Source organism: Oncorhynchus tshawytscha, linkage group LG09, assembly GCF_018296145.1.
Source record: "Oncorhynchus tshawytscha isolate Ot180627B linkage group LG09, Otsh_v2.0, whole genome shotgun sequence".
NCBI lineage: Eukaryota > Metazoa > Chordata > Actinopteri > Salmoniformes > Salmonidae > Oncorhynchus > Oncorhynchus tshawytscha.
Genome location: NC_056437.1, coordinates 68,698,095 through 68,722,020, shown reverse-complemented (window position 1 = coordinate 68,722,020; position 23,926 = coordinate 68,698,095). Strand labels below are relative to the sequence as shown.

Sequence of the window (23,926 nt, the reverse complement as noted above, 5' to 3'; positions counted from 1 at the left end):
CTACCTAATACTAATTGAGTGTATGTAAACTTCTGGCCCACTGGGAATGTGATGAAAGAAATTAAACCTGAAATAAATAATTCTCTCTACTATTATTCGGACATTTCACATTCTTAAAATAAAGTGGTGATCTTCACCGACCTAAGACAGGGAATTTTTTGCTATGATTAAATGTCAGGAATTGTGAAAAACTGAGTTGAAATGTATTTGGCTAAGGTGTATGTAAACTTCAGACATCAACTGTACATTACTGTACATTAAATAACAACAAATTGAAATGTTCTATACTTTAATGTGTTTGGCTGCCAATCACTAAATCTTGATAATCTGGAGGGAAAACGCACTTCTATTGAAGGTGGCACTGACTGCACTTAGTTGAAATTCAAGAAATAACATTACAACTTAAAATAAATCATCATACAATATCATAAAATGACTGTGACCCACCACAGTGACTCACAGTAAAATAGTCTACCATGCACTCATACACTTCTAATAGCGCAGAGGCAGACTAGAATAGGGAGTTCGGTATCCATGGCTGCAGATGTTTAGATTAGGAAACGAAAACAAAGGGAAAAAAAACTAAGCGAGAGAAGAAACTCCCTTTGAGACGTGACATGATCTCTTGGCATGACAGAAATAGTGCAGGTGAGACTGGCAGCGGTTTGAGGAAGCTATGTGCCCTGGACACACACACACACAACTCTCAGTGCCTGTTGGCGGATTGTGACTCATTTACTGCCTCATTGCTTAATCATCTAATTGGACGATGTATGATACATTTTACCACAAAATATAAACACACTGACTGGCTATCAGCACCACTATCTACTAAGAGTTTTCATTTGTATTTTTCGTGGCTGTCTACATACCCCCACAGAGCGATGCTGGCACTAAGACCGCACTCAATGAGCTGTGTATCGCCATTGGCAAACGGGAAAACCGCTCATCCAGATGTGGTACTCCTAGTGGCCGGGGACTGTAACTCAGGAAACCTTAAATCAATTTGACCAAATTTCCGCCAGGATGTTAAATGTGCAACCAGAGGGGGGGAAAAAAATCTAGACCACCTTTACTCCACACACAGAGACGCGTACAAAGCTCTCCTTTGCCCTCCATTTGGCAAATCTGACCATAATTCTAACCTTCTGATTCCTGCTTACAAGCAAAAATTAAAGCAGGAAGCACCAGTGATTCAGTCAATAAAAAAAGTGGTCAGATGAAGCAGATAGTAAGCAATAGGACTCTTTTGTTAGCACAGACTGGAATATGTTCCAGGATTCTTCTGATGGTATTGAGGAGTACACCACATCAGTTACTGGCTTCAAAAATAAGTGCATCGATGACGTCGTCCCCACAGGGACTGTACGTACATACCCCAACCAGAAGCCATTGATTACAGGCAACACCCGCACTGAGCTCAAGGGAAGAAATGCCGCTATTCAAGGAGGGGGACTCTAACCCTGAAGAAATCCCGCTATGCCCTCTGACGAACCATCAAACAGGCAATGCGTCAATACAGGACTAAGATCGAATCGTACTACACCGGCTCAGATGTCAGTCGGATGTGGCAGAGCATGCGGACTATTACAGACTACAAAAGGGAAGCACAGCCAAGAGCTGCCCAGTGACACGAGCATAACAGACAAGCTAAATTACTTCTATGCTCGCTTAAAAGTAAGTAACACTGAAACATGCATGAGAGCATCAGCTGTTCTGGACGACTGTGTGATCACGCAGCCGATGTGAGTAAGACCTTTAAACAGGTCAACATTCACAAGGCCGCAGGGCCAGATGGATTACCAGGATGTGCACTCCGAGCATGCTCTGACCAACTGGCAAATGTCTTCACTGACATGTTCAACCTCTCTCTGTCAGAGTCTGTAATACCAACCTGTTTCAAGGAAACCACCATATTCCCTGTGCCCAAGAACACTAAGGTAACCTGCCTAAATGACTACCGACCTGTAGCACTCACTCACTTTGAAAGGCTGGTCATGGCTCACACCAACATCATAATTGGCATACCGCCCTAACAGATTCACAGATGATGCAATCTCTATTTCACTCCACACTGCACTTTCTCACCTGGACAAAAGGAACACCTATGTGAGAATGCTATTCATTGACTACAGCTCAGCATTCAACACCATTGTGCCCTCAAAGCTCATCACTAACCTAAGGACCCTGGGACTAAACACCTCCCTCTGCAACTGGATCCTGGACTTCCTGATGGGCCACTCTCAGGTGGTAAGGGAAGGTAACAACACATCCGCCATACTGATCCTCAACACGTGGGCCCCTCAGGGGTGCATGCTCAGTCCCCTCCTGTACTCCTTGTTCACTCATGACTGCATGGCCAGGCATGACTCCAACACCATCATTAAGTTTGCTGATGACACAACAATTGTAGGCCTGGTCACCGACAACGGCAAGACAGCCTATAGGGAGGCCGTCAGATACCTGTCCGTGTGGTGCCATGACAACAACCTCCCCTCAACGTGATCAAGACAAAGGAGATGATTGTGGACTACAGGAAAAGGAGGACCAAGCACGCCCCTATTCACGTCGACGGGGGTGTAATGGAGCAGGTTGAGAGCTTCAAGTTCCTTGGTGTCCACATAACCAATAAACTAACATGGTCTAAGCACACCAAGACAGTTGTGATGAGGGCACGACAAAACCAATTCCCCCTCATGAGACTGAAAAGATTTGGCATGTGTCCTCAGATCCTCAAAAGGTTCTACAGCTGTACCATCGAGAGCATCCTGACAGGTTGCATCACTGCCTGGTATGGAAACTGCTTGGCCTCCAACTGCAAGGCACTACAGAGGGTAGTGCGTACAGCCCAGTACATCACAGAGGCCAAGCTTCCTGCCATCCAGGACCTCTATACCAGGTGGTGTCAGAGGAAGGCCCTAAAAAATTGTCAAAGACTCCAGCCACCCTAGTCATAGACTGTTCTTTCTGCTACACATGGCAAGCGGTAACGGAGCGCCAAGTCTAGGTCCAAGAGGCTTCTAAACAGCTTCTAACCCCAAGCTATAAGACTCCTGAACATCTAATCAAATGGTTACCCAGACTACTTGCATGCCCCCCTCCTCTTTTACACTGCAGCAACTATGTTACTATCTATGCATAGTCACTTTAACAACTCTACCCACATGTACATATTACCTCAATTACCCCATTGATTCGGTACCAATACCCCGTGTATGTAGCCTCGCTATTGTTATTTTACTGCTGCTCTTAAATTTGTTTGTTTATTAGGTATTTTTACACTGCATTGTTGGTTAGGGCTTGTAGGCAAGCATTTCACTTTAAGGTCTACTACACCTGTTGTATTCAGCGCATGTAACAAATGTAATATGGCTGCACTCGTTTTCTCTCCAAGAGACACAAACACCGAAACATAATTAGGAAGGAACAACTTGTTCTTTTAATAAAATATTGAATTGTCAAAAAGTTCCTAAACATTTACGGAATTTCAAAAGCACGTTATATGTAGTCGTAGTACATCAAGATATAGTTTACAAAAGGTATTTTCCACAAAACATGACATACTTTTTAAAAGAATGTACCTGAAAAATGTTTAACGGGAAATGCCAAGTTGTTCTATGGCACAGACTTAAACACAGTGAGTGCAGGTGAACACAGGTAAACTGTCTCCAGGTACATGTCACATGTTGACACTGAGGTCCCACGGTATATCCTCATTTTCCTCCTGGCCATCAGGGTCAAATTGGCTCCAGGGAATGTCATTCACCTGACAAAGAAATGTTAAAAAAAAGGACATTGATTGCAGAGATCAGATTTGATTTAGATTTCATTAATGCATGTGGTCAACAACACTGAGTTATGCAGAATACACAATGACATATAATCAGTTACATTAAGTCAAAGTATACTACTAAAGTTATTATTACATAAAGTTAACACCAGTGACTGTCCAGTAAAGTTGCCAATCATTTAAACTGCACTGGCAATTTTTATAAATACTACATTGGCCAAAATACATACAAACTAAGCATCCCGTGTGGGTAGAAAACAATTAAAAGAATACAATGGTAATCTAATGTGTGGAATAATTACTGTAAGAGAACAGTGTGGTACCTTTATGAGTCCTTTCAGATCCTCATCTTGTAGGACATCATCTCGCTCCACACTGCATTCAACTACAACTTTCCCATTTCCTGGAAGAGATTACTTTTTTGTGATTACAATTTTTATTCCCTTATGTCAGAGGATATCCCTGCCCATGCCTCTACACCTGGAAGACATTACAATATGCAGAGCTGATATCTTCAAAATGATTCCAATGATTAGTTCACTTAAGAGTTCAGGGCCTCGTTTCCCAGAGCCTTCGTAGCGTTAAGATCATTGTTAGAACCATCTTACGATGTATATTTAGTGGCCAATCTGTTTCCGAGAGCCTTTATTAGTAAAGATCTATAACAACCTTTGCACATCTACGAGTGATCCAGACCACTCGTAGAAGAATAGACAAAGTGCATCGTTACATGTTTTTTTGCCCTTCGGCGCGTGTCACTTTATTCACAGAAGATCTCTGCTAAACACAGAATCAAGATGTTAAGGCTAGATATCTGTGTGACTGTGACCACCAATAACTTCAGAATGAAGTTAACTACAAATACAAAGCTGGCAAAATATTTGCAATTGTTACAAACAAGTAAAAGAAAAAAATAACGCTTGAAATGAAAACCGAGATGACTGCATTAAAAGATAAATAGACTTCATGGGCCTATATATTGAAATCATAAAGTTTTATTTTGCCACTAGGCTACGTATCGAAAATGGTGCCTCAATATGCATCATGAACGACAAGATGTGCTCAATGACGTGCCCAATCAGCCGTATGGGAATACACTCAGGTGGTGGCGGGAGCTTGGACTGTCGTTTCCGCGTCTCCCAAATTTAAATGAAGCTTTACTCACCCAGAACCAGCAGCAACACCTTCTCGAAAGCGTCAACCACTGCTTTGTCCCTGGCCCATCTCTGGAGCTTTCCTCTTTTTGGCAGGACAACGTCTGGACCTATGGCCCAAAACCGTAGAGATGAGTTTTAATGAAAGAAATGCAGACCGTTTTCTAGCATGTGTTGACAGACTAGAGCGTTCACTTTCGCTGCACAAGAAGAATGAGTTATTTCATTACAAAGACACAAATCGTATCATTTGCCCTCAATGTGGATCAGGAATGTTCTGAGAATAACACAGACATTTTGGAAAGGCAATTAGAGATCAACACCTTTAAGTCAACAAGCCCAGAGTTGGGCAAAAGTATGCATAGATTCTTGTCTATATTCTGTCAATATTTTCTGTTTATTTTAAGGCCCCGTCACCACCATTTCACCTGGTCAATGTCCTGTACTTCGCAAATAAAAAAGGTGATTCTCATTCTGAAACAACTTTCTCATAGAAACTGTGGCTGTTCTGCAGAATCTCACCGGTGCCCTCTACGGTCTCTTCAGCCACTCCGACGCCTCGGCAGCTAAGGCCATGCTGTGGGAAGGTGACATCCATGATGCAGCCGTACTTCAGGGTAATCTCCTGAGGGTCACCAGTTGTGGTGGACAACCTGCCGGCATCGTCACAGTTGGAGATGTCCTTCAGCTGTCCAGAGAAAGGAAGGCTTCATTACATATTGTCGTTGTCTGACGAAAACCTTGTAACTACATTTTTGGCAATTGTTATTATTTTTTAAGTTTTTATTATTTTTTAAAAACATTTATTGAAAGCAGTAACTCCCCTCAATGTACTTTTGACTCAAGGACCAAGAAAATATAGCTTCTGAAGTTTCATAATTGTATGTTCTTTAATAGGAAAATATGTTAATTTCTTTAAAATTTTCTGATAATGTTCTGTTTTGGATATATGAGCTTTTCATCATACAATGACTGTAAACGACATGGTCCATATTCTATACAGCAGAAAGGGATTGACATAAAAAGTTGGGACTGAAGAAGATGTGTTACTTTAAAGTCTAACAACCTATCATCTGCTTGTGTTGTCAATCGTTTCATGTCTTTATACATCCTTTAGGTCATTGGTCACACAAAGCTAACTAGCTAGCAATTTCACAATGGCTACACCCACCAAAACAAACAAATATTGTATCTGTTGTATCATACTGTAACATAGTACTGGAACATAAAACGAGACACATCTGGGGGCATTGCTACTCCTTACTGTAACAATGTGGGTGCTCCATCCATTAAAACCCAGGTAGTGATTGGCCAAGTCCTGACACTTGCTACGGCTCAGTGGCTTAGAGTTGTGAAGGAAGTTTGGGTACTGCTTTGTGCTCAGCTTTACCTGGAGAACAGACAGAGAATGTACAATCAGTTCTAAATGTCCATCATTACAATGGTTATGACTTCATGGTGAACAGTGTTTAGGGGAGAAAGTGAAGCAGAGCAGACGACCAGCAAGAGGCTGGTCTACAAGTCATCATGGAGTGGTAAGACACTGCCATCTACTGGTCAAGGTTTGGTATTAGTTATTGGTCAAGTGTTACTGTGAAGGTTCACAGTAGCTGTGAGAAAAAGACTACTCTTGGGGCCTTGAAGTTGTTTTCAACCCTCCTGCTGTGTTACGGTCAAATTGGACAGATTTACAAGTTCTCTCTGAAACATGTAGTTAATTTAATCTGATTGTCATAAGGTTCCAGGACATTGTCCACACAGGGCACATGAACACACCAAATACAGTTTTATGATTTTCATTACATTTTGGGTGTTTCATTTAACTTTGTACACCTGTGGTGTTTCTGGTCAAAAATGACCGGTCATTAGAAATGAATGGGTGAGACTACAATTAGTGTATAAAATTGGAGTTCAGGGACATGCCCATTCATCAGATGGACACACTTCCTCTCCCAGACCCCCACATGTATGTATGTATGTATGTTTGAGCACACACACACACACCTTTCCCCCAATAGAATCTTTCCCCCACGGGAACTACACCTGTTGGCATTCTCACAAACAATCGCAACATTGTTTCAATAATACATATAACTTTTCTCGCAGTTCTGGTATATAAAGCTTTTTTGAGGCCTTGCTCACAATTCGGTCTGTGGCAGCACAATGGCCAAACGATATACTGTATGTGAGGCTCTTGATCATATCTTTGATCATGACACTGGTGAGGAGGAGAGAGTCCTTGTTAAACTTTGACAAAAAGTAGTATGTGATAAATAGCACAACATGTTTCATCTGAGAACTTGTTATAGTCAAAATAATCCATACATTATGCTTTTTTTAACTCAAAAACAAGTTATATGAGCTCAGGTCAATGAGGCCATAAACAGCAAATAGAAGTTCAAAACGTGTAATGTTCACAAGAACTTAAGCTGAAAAAAAGATCAAACACAACATTAGGTGATAATATTTGTATTATTATGGATTTATAATCAGCTATAATGGGGCTATCATTTTGGACCGGGAATACATAAATAATTAACATGAAACGAACACAACTGGAGGGTTGAATGGGAAAAAGTGATTAAAAATGAAAAATATATACATGTCACATAAGCAAGGATCTTATGAAATAATACAATTATAAAACAATCAATTTGGAGAGAATTTTGATCTCTTTGGAATTGCTGTTTGTAAATAGACGAGAACTTCAAGCACTAAATTATACAATAGAGTACCACCGTATGAGTCATAATACCCATAAAACCTAGCGGTCAACAAGGAATGGATCCAAATGTTTTTCCACTATTATTTTTTCCCATAGGGGATTTTAAAAACACTTAAAATAAGGGCTGTGTTTCATGTAGGCTTACCTTGGCGAGACGATTTGATAATCATGTAAATCTCTCTAGGACAAGGTGACTTTTATCAATATATTTGCCTGTATTTAACCCCCAATAATGAACCGCTAATTAGCAGCTAATGTGGCTATCATAAAGAACTACAAATGATCTGGATGAGACTGATGAATCAAGGCAAAGGTAAGAATCTCTGAATTAACTATCTAATGTTAGCTAAATGTAGTAATGAATCAAGTTTTAAATTGACACAATTCCTGTTAGCATAGGTGTCAGCTAGAGATGATGTGCAGGAGCTTGCAGGGATTTGTAGTTTTGTATGTCTTCTTTGACGCTAATTAGCATTTTCGAATCTGAGAGTAAATAGAGCCTAATATATTGATAAGTCCCCTTGTCCGAGAGAGATTTACATGGTTATCAAAACGTCACACCAGGGTAAGCCTACAAGAAACAAAGCCCTTATTTTAAGTGTTTCTAAAATCCCCTATGGGAAAATTAATGGTAGAAAAACCATTGGAACAATTTTCTTGTTTGACTGCTAGGTTTTATGGATATTATGACACCTCCACCGTGGGGCTCTATAGTCTATAACATTTGAGTAAGTTTCTCTCTGAATGTTCCCTTACCTTCAAAGGAGAGCTCTGGAAAAAGCCTCTTCCATGTGTGGCTTTCTGTGCTTTAGATGCCTGGGCTGCGGAGAAGTACTTGACTAGGGCATAGAACCCTGGCTCGACCCCGGCAGCATTGGGACACACCTTTACCAGATACAGCGGTCCAAAGTTGCAGAATATGTTCCAGATGGATTCCTTTAAAATAATACAGTACATTATTTCAATTCATGGCAGTGAAAATCATGTATTTGCCTACTTTACATAGGCTGGCGGATAGGAGCGCTGGGCAAGTAACCGTAAGGTTGCTGGATCGAATCCCCAAGCTGACAAGGTAAAAATCTGTCGTTCTGCCCCTAAGCAAGGCAGTTAACCGACTGATCCCCGGGCGCCGATGTCGATTAAGACACCCCTGCACCTCTCTGATTCAGAGGGGTTGGGTTAAATACGGAAGACATTTCAGTTGTACAACTGACTAGGTATACCCCTTCCACTTTCTACCTTGCTCTCCTATCAAATATTTCGTATCAAAGTTGCATTAGTGTTCTACAAATTAGATGTGTCTTATAAAAGGCCTATACTATTAGATTGCTTTAATAAAAACTCACTTTTTTTCTGGCGATTCTCAAACGTCATTAACTATACTAGATAACTAGTGTATTAATCACATAGCTAACAACTGTATAATTAATCATCGAGACTTACGTAAATAAACGCGTCTGAAAATGTGGATAGAATATTCCAGACAAACAGTGTTTTGTTATTTTCAATGGGTACCCTGAACTCTATAACGTCCACCTCGACCTCCATTGCAGTAGTGAATTCTGGCTAGAGAAACATTATTACTGTAGGCTACTACTCTGCTCCGCCAACAGTGTTGCACGAAATGGTTTCAATGTTGTAGGTTGGTATTATTGTCCTCCTAGTAAAGTATTTTCTGGAGGATAGTATGAATCAATTTATCGCAGAAAATTTGATATGACGTTTACGTTGACTTCCGCACAAGAGCATCTGATTTCCCCGCGCTGAAAACGTCATTCGTTACGCAGAAGAGTTTCTTCTTCTATGCTATTATGGAGGTCTACAAAACACACGTTAGAGATGCATGCCGCCACTTACTGTATGGGGTGAAAACTTGGGAACTTTAATGCAGTAAAGGAAAGGCTGAAAAAAACATACTCATATCATTCCCAAACGTTTTTACTAAAACAAACATCAACATACTACTTCAGTCAGTTTCAAATGTCTACTCAGATCCCCAAACACAGGCTCTGGGGCCTGAGAGGGAGGAGTATCTTCCGACAGTATTCCCTGCAATGTTTCTGCCGTAAAAGTTCTGAAGATCCAATAACCTTTTTGCCGCTTTCACAATGATATCCAGTTTCTTCTATGTTTTATTAGTTTGTCCTGTACAATTAATCACCTGCACAATGAATGCAAAAATATCCACCTTCTTCATCATTAGTATTTCAGCATCTTTTATTTGATGATCGACATCAACAGGCTGCTTGCTTGTCATCCATTGCCAAAGCTTCATCATCTCTACTCTCTCCTTCAACAATTTCACTGTCTCCACATAGGAGACCTGCTTGACAGCCCTGTGCATCGCTACTTTGACCTCATTCACCCTAACAGGGCACTCGGGGAACGCTGGAAAATGCTTCCCATCACAATTGCAGCATTGTGCATCCTCCGACTCTTCAACACTTATATTCCATCTGCAAATACTTGACACGTGGCCAAACTTTTTACATGCATGACATTGCAGTGGACTTTTGTACTTACACTCGCACTGCATATCTCATATATCACAGCTTTGCGTGGGTCAGGAGAGACTCTTCATCGAACAGACAGGTTTTCCTCCTTCTTTCCATTCACAATAAAGGTAAAGCGACGTGCCCCAACTATTCCCGGAATATTGTCCCTATACCATAAAGCCTCGATATCCAGCGAGATGACACCTTTCTTCGGTGCCCTACTCTGAAAATCACAACTCTCCACTTCGTATATTGACAGTTTGTAGAGCCACAGAGCTTTCTCCTTCTGCTCTTTTGATGACCATGAAATCACCATCATACCGCTCCTGGTCACTCTGACTGACTCCACTTTCCTCAATTTGTCCTTCACCATCTTCGTAATCGCAAAGGTCTCTCAAATAAACATCCTTATTCATGAATGGTACACCAACCAGAAACTGCTGTTCATTTCCAGCTTTAGCTCTTTTAGCTCAATTCTTCTTAATTACCATGGTTCAGTCATTCTTACCAACTTTACTCTCGCCAACAGAATCAAACACCGTGTCAGCTTCCGCCATTGCATGACCTGCCACCACCGGGCCAGATTCAAGTTTGTCCATCCACCTCCCATTTCCTCTTCTCCAGAAACCATCATCCTTCTTGTAATCTCGTTGTATCTATCTAGCGTCTCCATTCCATCAAATATTGTCCTCACTTGGCAAAACCAACAAGATAGTTCGACCACCGAACAGTTGAGATAGCTGTAAATGTCAACGATAAACAACAGTTTACTAATGAAAGAATTTGAGAAAGCTCTGACTTTACTCCTACAGTAGATTTTCTGTACGTAACACGACCAATGAGCTTGAGCACGGGGCAGTGCTTACAGTTCAACGGCTCAGACACAAGAGGCATGTGGCAGGGTCTACAGTCAATCACGGACTACAGGAAGAAATCCAGCCCAGTCACGGACCAGGATGTCTTGGTCCCAGGCAGACGAAATAACTTTTTTGCCCGCTTTGAGGACAATACAGTGCCACTGACACGGCCTGCAACGAAAACATGCGGTCTCTCCTTCACTGCAGCCGAGGTGAGTAAGACATTTAAACGTGTTAACCCTCGCAAGGCTGCAGGCCCAGACGGCATCCCCAGCCGCGCCTTCAGAGCATGCGCAGACCAGCTGGCCGGTGTGTTTACGGACATATTCAATCAATCCCTATACCAGTCTGCTGTTCCCACATGCTTCAAGAGGGCCACCATTGTTCCTGTTCCCAAGAAAGCTAAGGTAACTGAGCTAAACGACTACCGCCCCGTAGCACTCACTTCCGTCATCATGAAGTGCTTTGAGAGACTAGTCAAGGGCCATATCACCTCCACCCTACCTGACACCCTAGACCCACTCCAATTTGCTTACCGCCCAAACAGGTCCACAGACGATGCAATCTCAACCACACTGCACACTGCCCTAACCCATCTGGACAAGAGGAATACCTATGTGAGAATGCTGTTCATCGACTACAGCTCGGCATTCAACACCATAGTACCCTCCAAGCTCGTCATCAAGCTCGAGACCCCGCCCTGTGCAACTGGGTACTGGACTTCCTGACGGGCCGCCCCCAGGTGGTGAGGGTAGGCAACAACATCTCCTCCCCGCTGATCCTCAACACTAGGGCCCCACAAGGGTGCGTTCTGAGCCCTCTCCTGTACTCCCTGTTCACCCACGACTGCGTGGCCACGCACGCCTCCAACTCAATCATCAAGTTTGCGGACGACACAACACTGGTAGGCTTGATTACCAACAACGACGAGACGGCCTACAGGGAGGGGGTGAGGGCCCTCGGAGTGTGGTGTCAGGAAAATAACCTCACACTCAACGTCAACAAAACTAAGGAGATGACTGTGGACTTCAGGAAACAGCAGAGGGAACACCCCCCTATCCACATCGATGGAACAGTAGTGGAGAGGGTAGCAAGTTTTAAGTTCCTCGGCATACACATCACAGACAAACTGAATTGGTCCACTCACACAGACAGCATCGTGAAGAAGGCGCAGCAGCGCCTCTTCAACCTCAGGAGGCTGAAGAAATTCGGCTTGTCACCAAAAGCACTCACATACTTCTACAGATGCACAATCGAGAGCATCCTGGCGGGCTGTATCACCGCCTGGTATGGCAACTGCTCCGCCCTCAACCGTAAGGCTCTCCAGAGGGTAGTGAGGTCTGCACAACGCATCACCGGGGGCAAACTACCTGCCCTCCAGGACACCTACACCACCCAATGTTACAGGAAGGCCATAAAGATCATCAAGGACATCAACCACCCGAGCCACTGCCTGTTCACCCCGCTATCATCCAGAAGGCGAGGTCAGTACAGGTGCCTCAAAGCTGGGACCGAGAGACTGAAAAACAGCTTCTATCTCAAGGCCATCAGACTGTTAAACAGCCACCACTAACATTGAGTGGCTGCTGCCAACACTGACACTGACACTGACTCAACTCCAGCCACTTTAATAATGGGAATTGATGGGAAATGATGTAAATATATCACTAGCCACTTTAAACAATGCTACCTTATATAATGTTACTTACCCTACATTATTCATCTCATATGCATACGTATATACTGTACTCTATATCATCGACTGCATCCTTATGTAATACATGTATCACTAGCCACTTTAACTATGCCACTTTGTTTACATACTCATCTCATATGTATATACTGTACTCGATACCATCTACTGTATCTTGCCTATGCTGCTCTGTACCATCACTCATTCATATATCCTTATGTACATATTCTTTATCCCCTTACACTGTGTATAAGACAGTAGTTTTGGAATTGTTAGTTAGATTACTTGTTGGTTATTACTGCATCGTCGGAACTCGAAGCACAAGCATTTTGCTACACTCGCATTAACATCTGCTAACCATGTGTATGTGATTTGGAGTTCTGTAACCAATGAAATTGCAAGTGCTGGGACACACCTTCATCTGGTTAAAGTTGGTTGAGGCCACCAAAGGGTTTGGAGTCGCCCATGATCGAAGACCTGAGAAAAGTAAAATAATCAAATTGTTTTACCTCACCATTGAAGTCCCTTCACTAGAACCATTTTCAGAGAGGTTGGTAGGATAATTGTCTTTTGGCAATCAAGGTCAAATGTTCCTGAGGTTAAAAATGGAATATTACCATCACATTCTATTTCCCGTCCCCTGGCTTTACAATTGGACTTGCTCGTGCCTTGCAGGGGAGCCTCACGAATCTGTGGTACACCACTGGTCATGGCATTGACCTTACTGATGAATGATAAGTTATAACACAGCTACAAGTACTGAAGGTAAGTCCATAGATTGAGATATGGTGGGAGTTGATGTGGGGTGGCGTGGTGCTTTTGTAAATCTACGATTCTGGTATGCCTGTGTCTCTCAACTCACATTCATCTAAAATTAAAATGTTCATTATACTTCATGGATGGAACTTGTTAGTCATGATGCACCGATGCTGTCGCTCTGACATCATCAGCGCCGCAAAAATCCATTGCCAAAAACCTGAAAGCGAGCTTCACATCCACTGTGTGTCACGAATGTTGAATATATAATTAAATTTGAACTTACTCTGACGATTGTCCATGGGGTTGGTTTATACATAGCGTGGAATTTGAGACAAAATATCTGAAGGAACATATCAATAAACAGGTCAGCTGCATACCCTCTTCCTCTCTGTCAAAATAAAAGTCTGGCACAAGTTATGGCTTGCTTGCCAACATATGGCGCACTTGCAGGACTTTTGTTTTGGCATGAGGTGTTTGACATGTTACATGCTGACCACACCGCTCATGTCGCGTGCGCGAGCATTGGAAAATAAATGTACACATACATGTTATTCAAATATTGCACCCACACTGCTCACGCTCGTCAATGAGCATCTGCGTTGCCAAGCCCTATAATAGAAGTCAGTTCTATTTGTGACATTGAACACGGTGCAAGTCATGCCTCTCACATCTCCTCATTGGTTAATAGAAGCAGATACCCACGTGCCATCACCTCATTGGTTATACCCACGTGGGTTATTGAAAGATGAACTGAGGTCAGTCGGTCGTCGTGGCAATACTATGAATGTTAGATGCCAATCGCCATTTAAAGTCCAAAGATGAAAAGGCCTGGAAGGAGGAGAGATGACTGGAAACAATTCGGTTGACTGTTTTATGTGTGGATTAATTGTCAGAGTAGAGGACCTTGTGAATTTCAGGTAAAATAACAACTCAACATTTATATCCCAAATTAGCTAGCAACAGCAAGCTAGCTAAATGGGACAAATTAGCTAGCAACTGCAAGCTAGCTAACTAAATTGCCATAAATGTTTAATGCTTTTCGACCTATCCCCAAATTAATATAATTGGTTCAGAGATTGTTTTGATATTTCAACCTGCGTGTTGTGATCGCCTTTGGTGTGGGGGGGACAAAATCAATTTGCGCACGCGCGCGTCCAGTCTGGGCATGGTGTTAGGCACCTGCAGCAGACCCATGTTTGGAAATTCTGTTTATTAATATGTTCCATCGGATATCTTTTCTCAAATTCCGAGGTATATAACAACCAACCCTATGGACAATTGGCAGACAAAGTTCAAATGGAGTTTTATTCAACATTCGCAACAGACGGTGGACATTCATGTTTTTGCCAATACAAATGTACGTAACTATGGGCTGGATTCAATCCGTATCGCTGAAGAACCGTGTAACGTTTTTCAGGTAATTTCCGATTGAGCCGACATATGCAGCGTTTGAAGTGAATGCAGTCTCCGCGAACGCAGGAACATTGCCTTTACATTTCAATGGAGCGTCTGCGATACGGATTGAATCCAGCTGTCCGAGAGACACCATAGGAATGTTGTGGCTAGGAACTTGTAAAAAATGTTGATTTGAAAGATATTAAATAGAAGCCAAGAGATCATGTGCTGCAGAGAAGAACATCTTTATTGAAACATGAATCACTATTAGTTTCAAACAATAAGATTAAGGAATGAAAATACTTAAAGGAAATTACTCTAAAATATATTATCCAAAAGCTTGGAGCTCTACAAGTTCCCATTTCACCCCTAAATATTAACGTATGCATAAGTAGCACCGCCATGAACCATATATCTAAATAAGACATTTAATAACCTTTAATATAAATGTACTAATCAATGGTAGCTCAGAGTGATAGAGTCAATATAGAAAGTGTTGTTATTGATTTCAGAGAAAAAAATGCAAATGCCTGAAAACCCCTGGAGTCAGGCTCTACCAGATCCAAAATAAAATTACTCTAGACTGAAAAGCATGTTTAATGGAGAATCTCAATTGAAAATGCACCTCAGTGCAGGGCAAGGCCTAATCTGTATCTGGGAAACCGAACCCTGGAGATAGGCTCTTGCTGGCTGCCTCTCCAGCCCACGTCTACAGAGTGCAGTTGGCCTCCAGTGACTTCCTGCACTTGGCGACGGTCAGGTAGGTCTCGACCTCGGGGGGGAAAAAAGAAGAATGGGTTATAGTTGACACATTTTAATGTGTGTGTTCTAGGTCACCAGACCTTTCTCAAGAACAGTCTTGATCAATGAACAATAATAGTAATAATACATGGGTTAAAGACCCAAAGATACTGTTGGAATCGGCTAAACGTTGATCATTGAGATAGTAAATGAAAGAAACTGGGTTATGTCAGAACTTAATGGTTCTCTGAAAAAAAAACAATGGACATCTGTGGATTAGATGAGGGGTCGAGGTCAGGAGGTGAGGACAGATTCTCTGAAGGCAGTAATAAAGGTTTGTTGTCCTGTTACCCTCTTTATTAGCTTCCTGTGGAGCCATAAACTGTAAGGATTGAAGAAGGAGGAGTGTTTTAAGTAGGATATATATGACTGTGGAGTGAGAAATGTTTTGCTGTCTGATTATAGCTGTACAGAACCTTTGGGAAGAATTAAACTTGGTTAAAGCTTCTCTAGTGTCCGTGAGTTATTTACTAACAATACTTTGCAATAGAGAATACAAAAAAACAACGCACTGTAGAAAATACAGGAAGGCACATAAAATTGAAGGCAACATGGTTGCGCACCTTGTGCATGTCCTTCTTGAAGCAAGCCAACAACTCGTAGTTCCTCCTGACGTTTCCGTCACCCCCCAGGTTCTGGTAGTAGTTCCCGTAGGGGGGCAGTTGCTGAGAGTCATTGTCATCCAGGCTCAGTAGGCCATCCTGGCTCCCCTGTGGGAGACAGAGAGAGATGCATGGTGGGGTGGATGTGTGCATATCAATATTTGTTTATTGGGCCTTTCTGAAAGCACACGTAGCAAAAGACACATGGATAAATGTCCTTGAATGGGGCGATATTCAGTCATTGAATGGGGTGTCACTGATATAATCACGATGATAGATAAGGTCAGTTACCACATCACAATGTAAAGCCCTGAAAGATCTGCTGAGAAGAGGCATACGTGGTCCTTACACTATGCTTTCTAACTAGGAAAGCATACAGGTATTTCCCTTTCATGTCACTGTAAACCCCAATGTGCTGCCATTACTCAACACTTTTTAGGAAACCCGTTGCACTTAATATACAGAATCTGACTGCAGTTACTTAAAGTGATATTATAGTCAGTAATTACTCAAACCTATAGATTCACCCTGTGATGAGTCCAGATTTGAGTTGTATCAGCTTGACATTTTTTAGTAATGCCCCCACTAAGCCACGTCTCAAATATAATTTCCCAGTGTGCCTGGCCTTTTTGAGTAAAGTGTAGTTATCACCCATGACTGTATGTGTTAGTGACAGAGACATGGCTGTTGTCATTCATTTTCAGTCCTGTGGCCTTCAAGTGAATTCCTAGGCAAATATTATCATTAGAATTCAACTCTTTACAACAATACATTACTTATCTCATAAGACCTTATTTTGAGGCGTAGCTTTACCCTAATACAGTGGCCTGAAACTCACGGTATACAGGCCACATCAGGCCTGCAAGTTGAGTTTGCAAAATTCTAGTAACTTGTTCATCTTTATGAAAACGTTGAAACATGTATGTTATATATCTTTGTGTAGCATAAAATGAATCAATCACTCAATGTTCTGTACATGCAAAAACACAGATCATTAAAAACTTCTTTTTTTTTTTTTTTTTTTTTAAATCTACCTGCAGTAGAGCATGCTTGGTAAAAGTGAATTTGTTATAACTTTAAAAAATTGCATTGATGTGACTTCTCATTTAGTTTTGAGCCAGTACCACATAAACATTTTAAGCAATAAGGATTTTTCATTGACCTTGAGTTCAACTTACTAGAAGTATTTGAGTTAAAAATGCCTTGGAGTTTACAGTGCACAAAGTGTGAGACCACAAATGGTCATTGTTCTCTCTCCATTATTTACCGTGATGAGCAGGTTGATGCCCACTTTGAGGTCGCTGAGCTTCTCAGAGATCTGGTTGGCGTTTCTGACCATTAGGCTGTTGGAGATGATCAGGGTCTGGCTAGGGTACTCCCAGGATTCAATCAGACGGAAAGAAATATGGAGCAGCTTCAGGACCTGTGTGTGAAGATGTAGAGAAACCACAGATTATTGGAAAATGAAGTTGAGTTGTATTTACAGCTTGAGATGCCCTATTTACATGATTGAGTGAAATACTTTTGGGGTGGGTTTCCTGTACAGAAAAGCACAAAACAGAGAATGTAGACATAGAGAAACCACCGATTAGACAGTGATGGTTTTACTTGCAATGATATGTGGTTGTTTTATCTACCTTAGTTGAAGACACTGAGGTATTGCAACCCCGGCCAAACCCTAACGACGCTGGGAGAATTGTGTGCCGCCCTATGGGACTCACAATCACAGCCGTTTGAAATACAGTCTGGAATCGAACTAGGGTCTGCAGTGACACCTCTGGCACTGAGATGTAGTGCCTTAGACTGCTGTGCCACTCGAGAGCCATGCATGATGCTGCCTCTGCTTGTCATTGTAAATGAGAATTTGTTCTTAACTGACTTGCCAAGTTAATTAAAGGCTCAAATAAAATTTAAATAAAAAATTATAAATTTGAGTTTACATAATTGGTGGTCTGCTTGCCCAATAACTAATGACTAAGTTCTATCGATTGTTCAAATTGAGATGCCCTATTATTTATTTTTGGAATCTTGCATCATGGAGGAGTTCATATTTAAGGTGAATAGCAGAGTGGAACTGTCACGATTTGACACTTTATATGGTTCTAAAGGGCATAACATGCGTAATTGTCTCAGCCAGGTTACTTACTGAACTCTTCTGAGTCTCGTGCTTGTCGACTGGGCTCACGATGGAGTCAGAGTTACAGAAGTCCAGCAGGAATATCTTGTTCAGCTGTCTGCGTTCATCAGGCAACAGGGTACCGTCCTGCACAAAATCACAAAGGGAGAGAGAGATTCTTTTAGCCACGAGGGTTGTGTGAAGAGGACACTGTCTACAAGAAGAAGAACAATCATTGATACACTATTTGATATGTCCAAAGAAGATTCAAAAGCTGTCTTACAAAGTCATTGAACATTTTCTGAGCCAATAGGTGGAGATGTTGCACCCGGCTGACCGCGATGTTGAAGAGCCGTTGGTTTTCTATCGCTGCCCCTTGACTCAGGAAACAACTGACCAGTAAGACTGGCATCAGCAGAAACACTAAAAGAGAGATTCAAATAACAAATGTAGAAAACGAGTAAGTCGAATTATGGTGAGATACCTTAGTAAGATTTTCCCAGCCATCGTACACCAATAGCCTAGCTGGTTAAGAGCGCTGGGTCAGTAACTGAAAGGTTACTGGTTTCAACCCCAGAGCTGACTAGGTGAGAAATCTGATGTGCCCTTGAGCAAGGCACGTAACCCCAATTGCTCATGTAAGTCGCTCTGGAAAAGAGTGTCTGCTAAATGACAAAAATGTAAATGTTATGGATCACATAGTTAGGTTGTTAAAGCAGGTGGTTCTGTGTCAATAGATTATAACCTCATAGCAGTAGTTAAATTGTACTAAATGGTACTCTGACTTCCCACTGAAAAAAGAAATAGACAGAAAAAGCAGGCTTACCTTGTCCCATTTTTACTCTTAATTGCCAAGGATGGTTACTTAACTTGAAAGTGCGGTGGTCGGTTGAGTATGTTGTCGTTTGTTTGGGGCCACTGTTTTTATAGATGGGGAATCCATGTTTTAATGTATCAATGGGAGGAAACATGACATTTTCATCCATTTGCCACCTTTCATTGATAGGACCTGTTTTTGTATGTGATGACGGAACAATTACCATATTACGTCAAATCAATCATACATTTTTCCATGAGTTTGGGAAGAGGGGAGGTGTCCTAAAAAAACAACTTACTTGATGACTGAACGAATTAGGGTCAAAACACATACAACACAAACCTCTGTTGTCTAGGATGTAATGAATGGACATAAGATACACACACACACACACACACACACACACACACACACACACACACACACACACACAGGTTATTCTGCCATTCTGCTGTGGTACTGTAGATAACAGGCAGTATGACAAGACATTTATTATATTGCTTCTTTATTAACCCCAATATGTTATTGTTTAATGTCAAATTGAATGTCCTATGGCATTAACACTTAGTCAAATTCCTCAAAGTAGACACACAGAGAAGGACTCGAGACGGCACATGTTAGAATGTATCGTTTTTTGTTTAAATTCAGACAGGGTCTTTGTTATCATCAACACACACAACATAAAGAGTCACTTGATCAATACCAGTCTGTGAAATACCCGATCCTTTTTCTTTTTGTGTGAGAGCCTTTGTCATACCTGACGAAGATCCTTTCAGTAATCTCAACATTGTCAAGAAAGCCTAATAACGGTATCTATTGGAGCAAGTGTGCAGGCCCTACTTCATCCGTTGATTGATTGATTGATTTTGGGGGAAAAATGTATATGCTGTTAAAAAAAGTATACATCTCAGAGGATAACACATGAATGCTTTCAGCCTAGCAGCATGTGTGCTTGACTACACAATGTTACCAGCCCAAAGCCTACACTCTGTTTGTGCCGCACCACCTTACTGTATTGTTTACGATACACATGTAGGTGTCGGTGTAAGGTGTCATGGCACCTATAAAGGTTATCTGGTCAATAGTCATGACAGTAATGAGATCATGTCAGCGTGGCATACGGGGGAGTAGACTGTTCCGGTGTGAACATGTTCAACCTAAGTTGGGTGAACATATTCAACCTAGATCCATATTCAGTGTTCAGGACACGGAGACGTGCTGAATGTCAGGCCCAGCGCTGTCCTAATCCTTTCCTGGCAAAAACAGAAATCGATCTGTTAACCCACATCACTTTGGAAGGGCGGCAGCAAGTGCATTTACTGACCTCATTACCTCGTTGAATATGTGGTAGCTGGCTTTCAAAAGAGCACTATACAACGGTTAGTTTCGGCCACACTATCAGATTGGATGTAGGGATGACTTGTTTTGAGAGTACAGCAAATCAAAAATACTGTATTTTATTTTATTTAAAAAAAAATATTTCACCTTTATTTAACCAGGTAGGCAAGTTGAGAACAAGTTCTCATTTACAATTGCGACCTGGCCAAGATAAAGCAAAGCAGTTCGACACATACAACGACACAGAGTTACACATGGAGTAAAACAAACATAGAGTCAATAATACAGTATAAACAAGTCTATATGCGATGTGAGCAAATGAGGTGAGATAAGGGAGGTAAAGGCAAAAAAAGGCCATGGTGGCAAAGTAAATACAATATAGCAAGTAAAACACTGGAATGGTAGATTTGCAATGGAAGAATGTGCAAAGTAGAAATAAAAATAATGGGGTGCAAAGGAGCAAAATAAATAAATCAATTAAATACAGTAGGGAAAGAGGTAGTTGTTTGGTCTAAATTATAGGTGGGCTATGTACAGGTGCAGTAATCTGTGAGCTGCTCTGGCAGTTGGTGCTTAAAGCTAGTGAGGGAGATAAGTGTTTCCAGTTTCAGAGATTTTTGTAGTTCGTTCCAGTCATTGGCAGCAGAGAACTGGAAGGAGAGGCGGCCAAAGAAAGAATTGGTTTTGGGGGTGACTAGAGAGATATACCTGCTGGAGCGTGTGCTACAGGTGGGAGATGCTATGGTGACCAGCGAGCTGAGATAAGGGGAGACTTTACCTAGCAGGGTCTTGTAGATGACATGGAGCCAGTGGGTTTGGCGACGAGTATGAAGAGAGGGCCAGCCAACGAGAGCGTACAGGTCGCAATGGTGGGTAGTATATGGGGCTTTGGTGACAAAACAGATTGCGCTGTGATAGACTGCATCCAATTTGTTGAGTAGGGTATTGGAGGCTATTTTGTAAATGACATCGCCAAAGTCGAGGATTGGTAGGATGGTCAGTTTTACAAGGGTATGTTTGGCAGCATGAGTGAAGGATGCTTTGTTGCGAAATAGGAAGCCAATTCTAGATTTAACTTTGGATTGGAGATGTTTGATATGGGTCTGGAAGGAGAGTTTACAGTCTAACCAGACACCTAAGTATTTGTAGTTGTCCACGTATTCTAAGTCAGAGCCATCCAGAGTAGTGATGTTGGACATGCGGGCAGGTGCAGGTAGCGATCGGTTGAAGAGCATGCATTTAGTTTTACTTGTAATTTAAGAGCAATTGGAGGCCACGGAAGGAGAGTTGTATGGCATTGAAGCTTGCCTGGAGGGTTGTTAACACAGTGTCCAAAGAAGGGCCAGAAGTATGTACAGCATATATCGATAAAGATTTTATTCCATCAACCAACCTCTTATCATCTTGCCCCATTGTAGGATACGTATTGTCTGTAGCAAAATGTCAGAAATCACTCAAAAAGTTCAGTTGTTGTTTATGTTTAGTCACATACTGCATCAGTGGTTCCTAAACCTCTCTTTCCTTTTGACCCTTATTGACCCTTGTGGAAAATCCACATGACTTTCACATGTGAAGTGTTTCAAAAACACATTATTTCATGTGATCACGTGATCTTATGTGAAGTTAATGTGATAACATGTGACAACATGTAAAGCAACCTGTGATAACGTCAGGGTAGCCTAGTGGTTAGAGCGTTGGACTAGTAACCGGAAGGTTGCAAGTTCAAACCCCTGAGCTGACAAGGTACAAATCTGTTGTTCTGCCCCTGAACAGGCAGTTAACCCACTGTTCCTAGGCTGTCATTGAAAATAAGAATTTATTCTTAACTGACTTGCCTAGTTTAAAAAAAAATAACATGAACATGTTATCACATGTGAAGTGTTCCAAAAACATGTTATTTATTTTCCACATGTGAAATCAAGTGTTCTTTCTGTATGGGGAGTCTCACCAACACTCTCCGTATGTTATCTTACTCAATGTATGGCCTCATAACCATTTTTATTTTAGCATGTTTCAACTGAACTGGATTAGCCAATTTACAAATTAACTGAAAATTATTCTTGAACATTATTATCACGCTACAGAAGAAAGATCCTCTACATTACAGAACATTTCCTGCATGGGTATTGGGTGACACTGTTTTGAGCAATACACACATTAATAATGTAAGTCTATAACACAACATATATGGGGGTATTACACTCTACAGCTGCATCGGGCCTCCCTTGGCTTAACCTGCCAAATCCTTTGAACACGTGTATCATGACTGAGTGTGTGAGGTTCATGTTAAATGAGTGTGTGCCCCTTTAAGAGCCCACACGATTTATGGGAGAGGAAACTGGAGGAAGAAAGAGAACATCACATGTAAGAGTATAGGACAGAATGTAAATAAACGAGCCCAGGGATTACTAAGAACAGCTACACAGAGTGGAGTATGTCTATGTACAGCTGCATGTGCTTATGGGGTTGCCACATATAACCGTTGTGATGTGGTTGTAACTCACTCCAACTCTGCCTGGGCCTCTGTGCCACATCACACTGACCTTATAGGTAGGAGGTGAAATGGCGAACTATAATACCTCTCCGTGAAATGAAATTACGTTGAACCAACGTGGACAAGACGTTGTTTTGGCTTCTGTGCTCAGTGGGTTGTCTTGTTACACTTACCTAGATATAGTGCTTGGATTTACATCAAGGGGATAGACGTGAGCTACCTCTACACTGTTATAAGGAATGAAACTGCAGCTAGGTGCCAGTGGGTGATTATATCACTCAGTTCAGCCTCAGCTGCTCAATTCCAATGAAATGGCAAATGGCATCTCCCCAGGCGAGGTACACGACCCTCCACCACTCTGTGTCAAACAAGCCTGTGAGACCCTGACGCAATCGAAGATGATATGCACATCCAAAACTTGGACCTGAAACCCTGACAATGACTTGGAGCGGAAAAGTCCATGGCCCCCGTAGCAAACACCAACGCTCCCCCACCGTCCCATGCCCTGGCAAAGAGTGACCGTCCCTGGCCCCTGGAGTCTCGCAGTGTTTTTGTCTGTGCAGGCCAGTCAAGTTCTTCCACACCGATCTCGACAAACCATTTCTGTATGGACCTCGCTTTGCGCACAGGGGCATTGTCATGCTGAAACAGGAAAGGGCCTTCCACAAACTGTTGTCACACAGTTGGAAGCACAGCATCATCTAGAATGTCATTATAGTGTTGATTTCCCTTCATTGGAACTAAGGGGCCTAGTTCGAACCATGAAAAACAGCCCCAGATCATTATTCCTCCTCCACCAAACTTTACAGATGGCACTATGCATTGGGGCAGGTAGTATTCTCCAAATCCAGATTAGTCCGTTGGACTGCCAGATGGTGAAGCATGATTCA

The 23,926-nt window shown here is 41.9% G+C and overlaps 2 protein-coding genes across 2 annotated transcripts; both read right to left on the bottom strand.

Moving 5' to 3' along the window:
• Window positions 1-3,416: 3,416 nt before the first annotated feature.
• On the bottom strand, window positions 3,417-9,439 carry rdm1 (RAD52 motif containing 1). Its single transcript, XM_024432923.2, has 7 exons — window positions 9,113-9,439; window positions 8,426-8,605; window positions 6,209-6,334; window positions 5,467-5,632; window positions 4,956-5,054; window positions 4,114-4,193; window positions 3,417-3,766 (listed from the first exon to the last, which is right to left on the bottom strand). The coding sequence occupies exons 1-7, from the start codon at window positions 9,215-9,217 to the stop codon at window positions 3,680-3,682; spliced, it is 843 nt and encodes a 280-aa protein (XP_024288691.1). The 5' UTR covers window positions 9,218-9,439; the 3' UTR covers window positions 3,417-3,679.
• Window positions 9,440-15,097: 5,658 nt separating this feature from the next.
• gh1 (growth hormone 1) lies at window positions 15,098-19,321 on the bottom strand. The gene is made up of 6 exons (XM_024432922.2): window positions 19,214-19,321; window positions 18,671-18,810; window positions 18,418-18,534; window positions 17,539-17,694; window positions 16,233-16,379; window positions 15,098-15,640 (listed from the first exon to the last, which is right to left on the bottom strand). The coding sequence occupies exons 1-6, from the start codon at window positions 19,221-19,223 to the stop codon at window positions 15,578-15,580; spliced, it is 633 nt and encodes a 210-aa protein (XP_024288690.1). The 5' UTR covers window positions 19,224-19,321; the 3' UTR covers window positions 15,098-15,577.
• Between the last annotated feature and the right edge of the window lie 4,605 nt (window positions 19,322-23,926).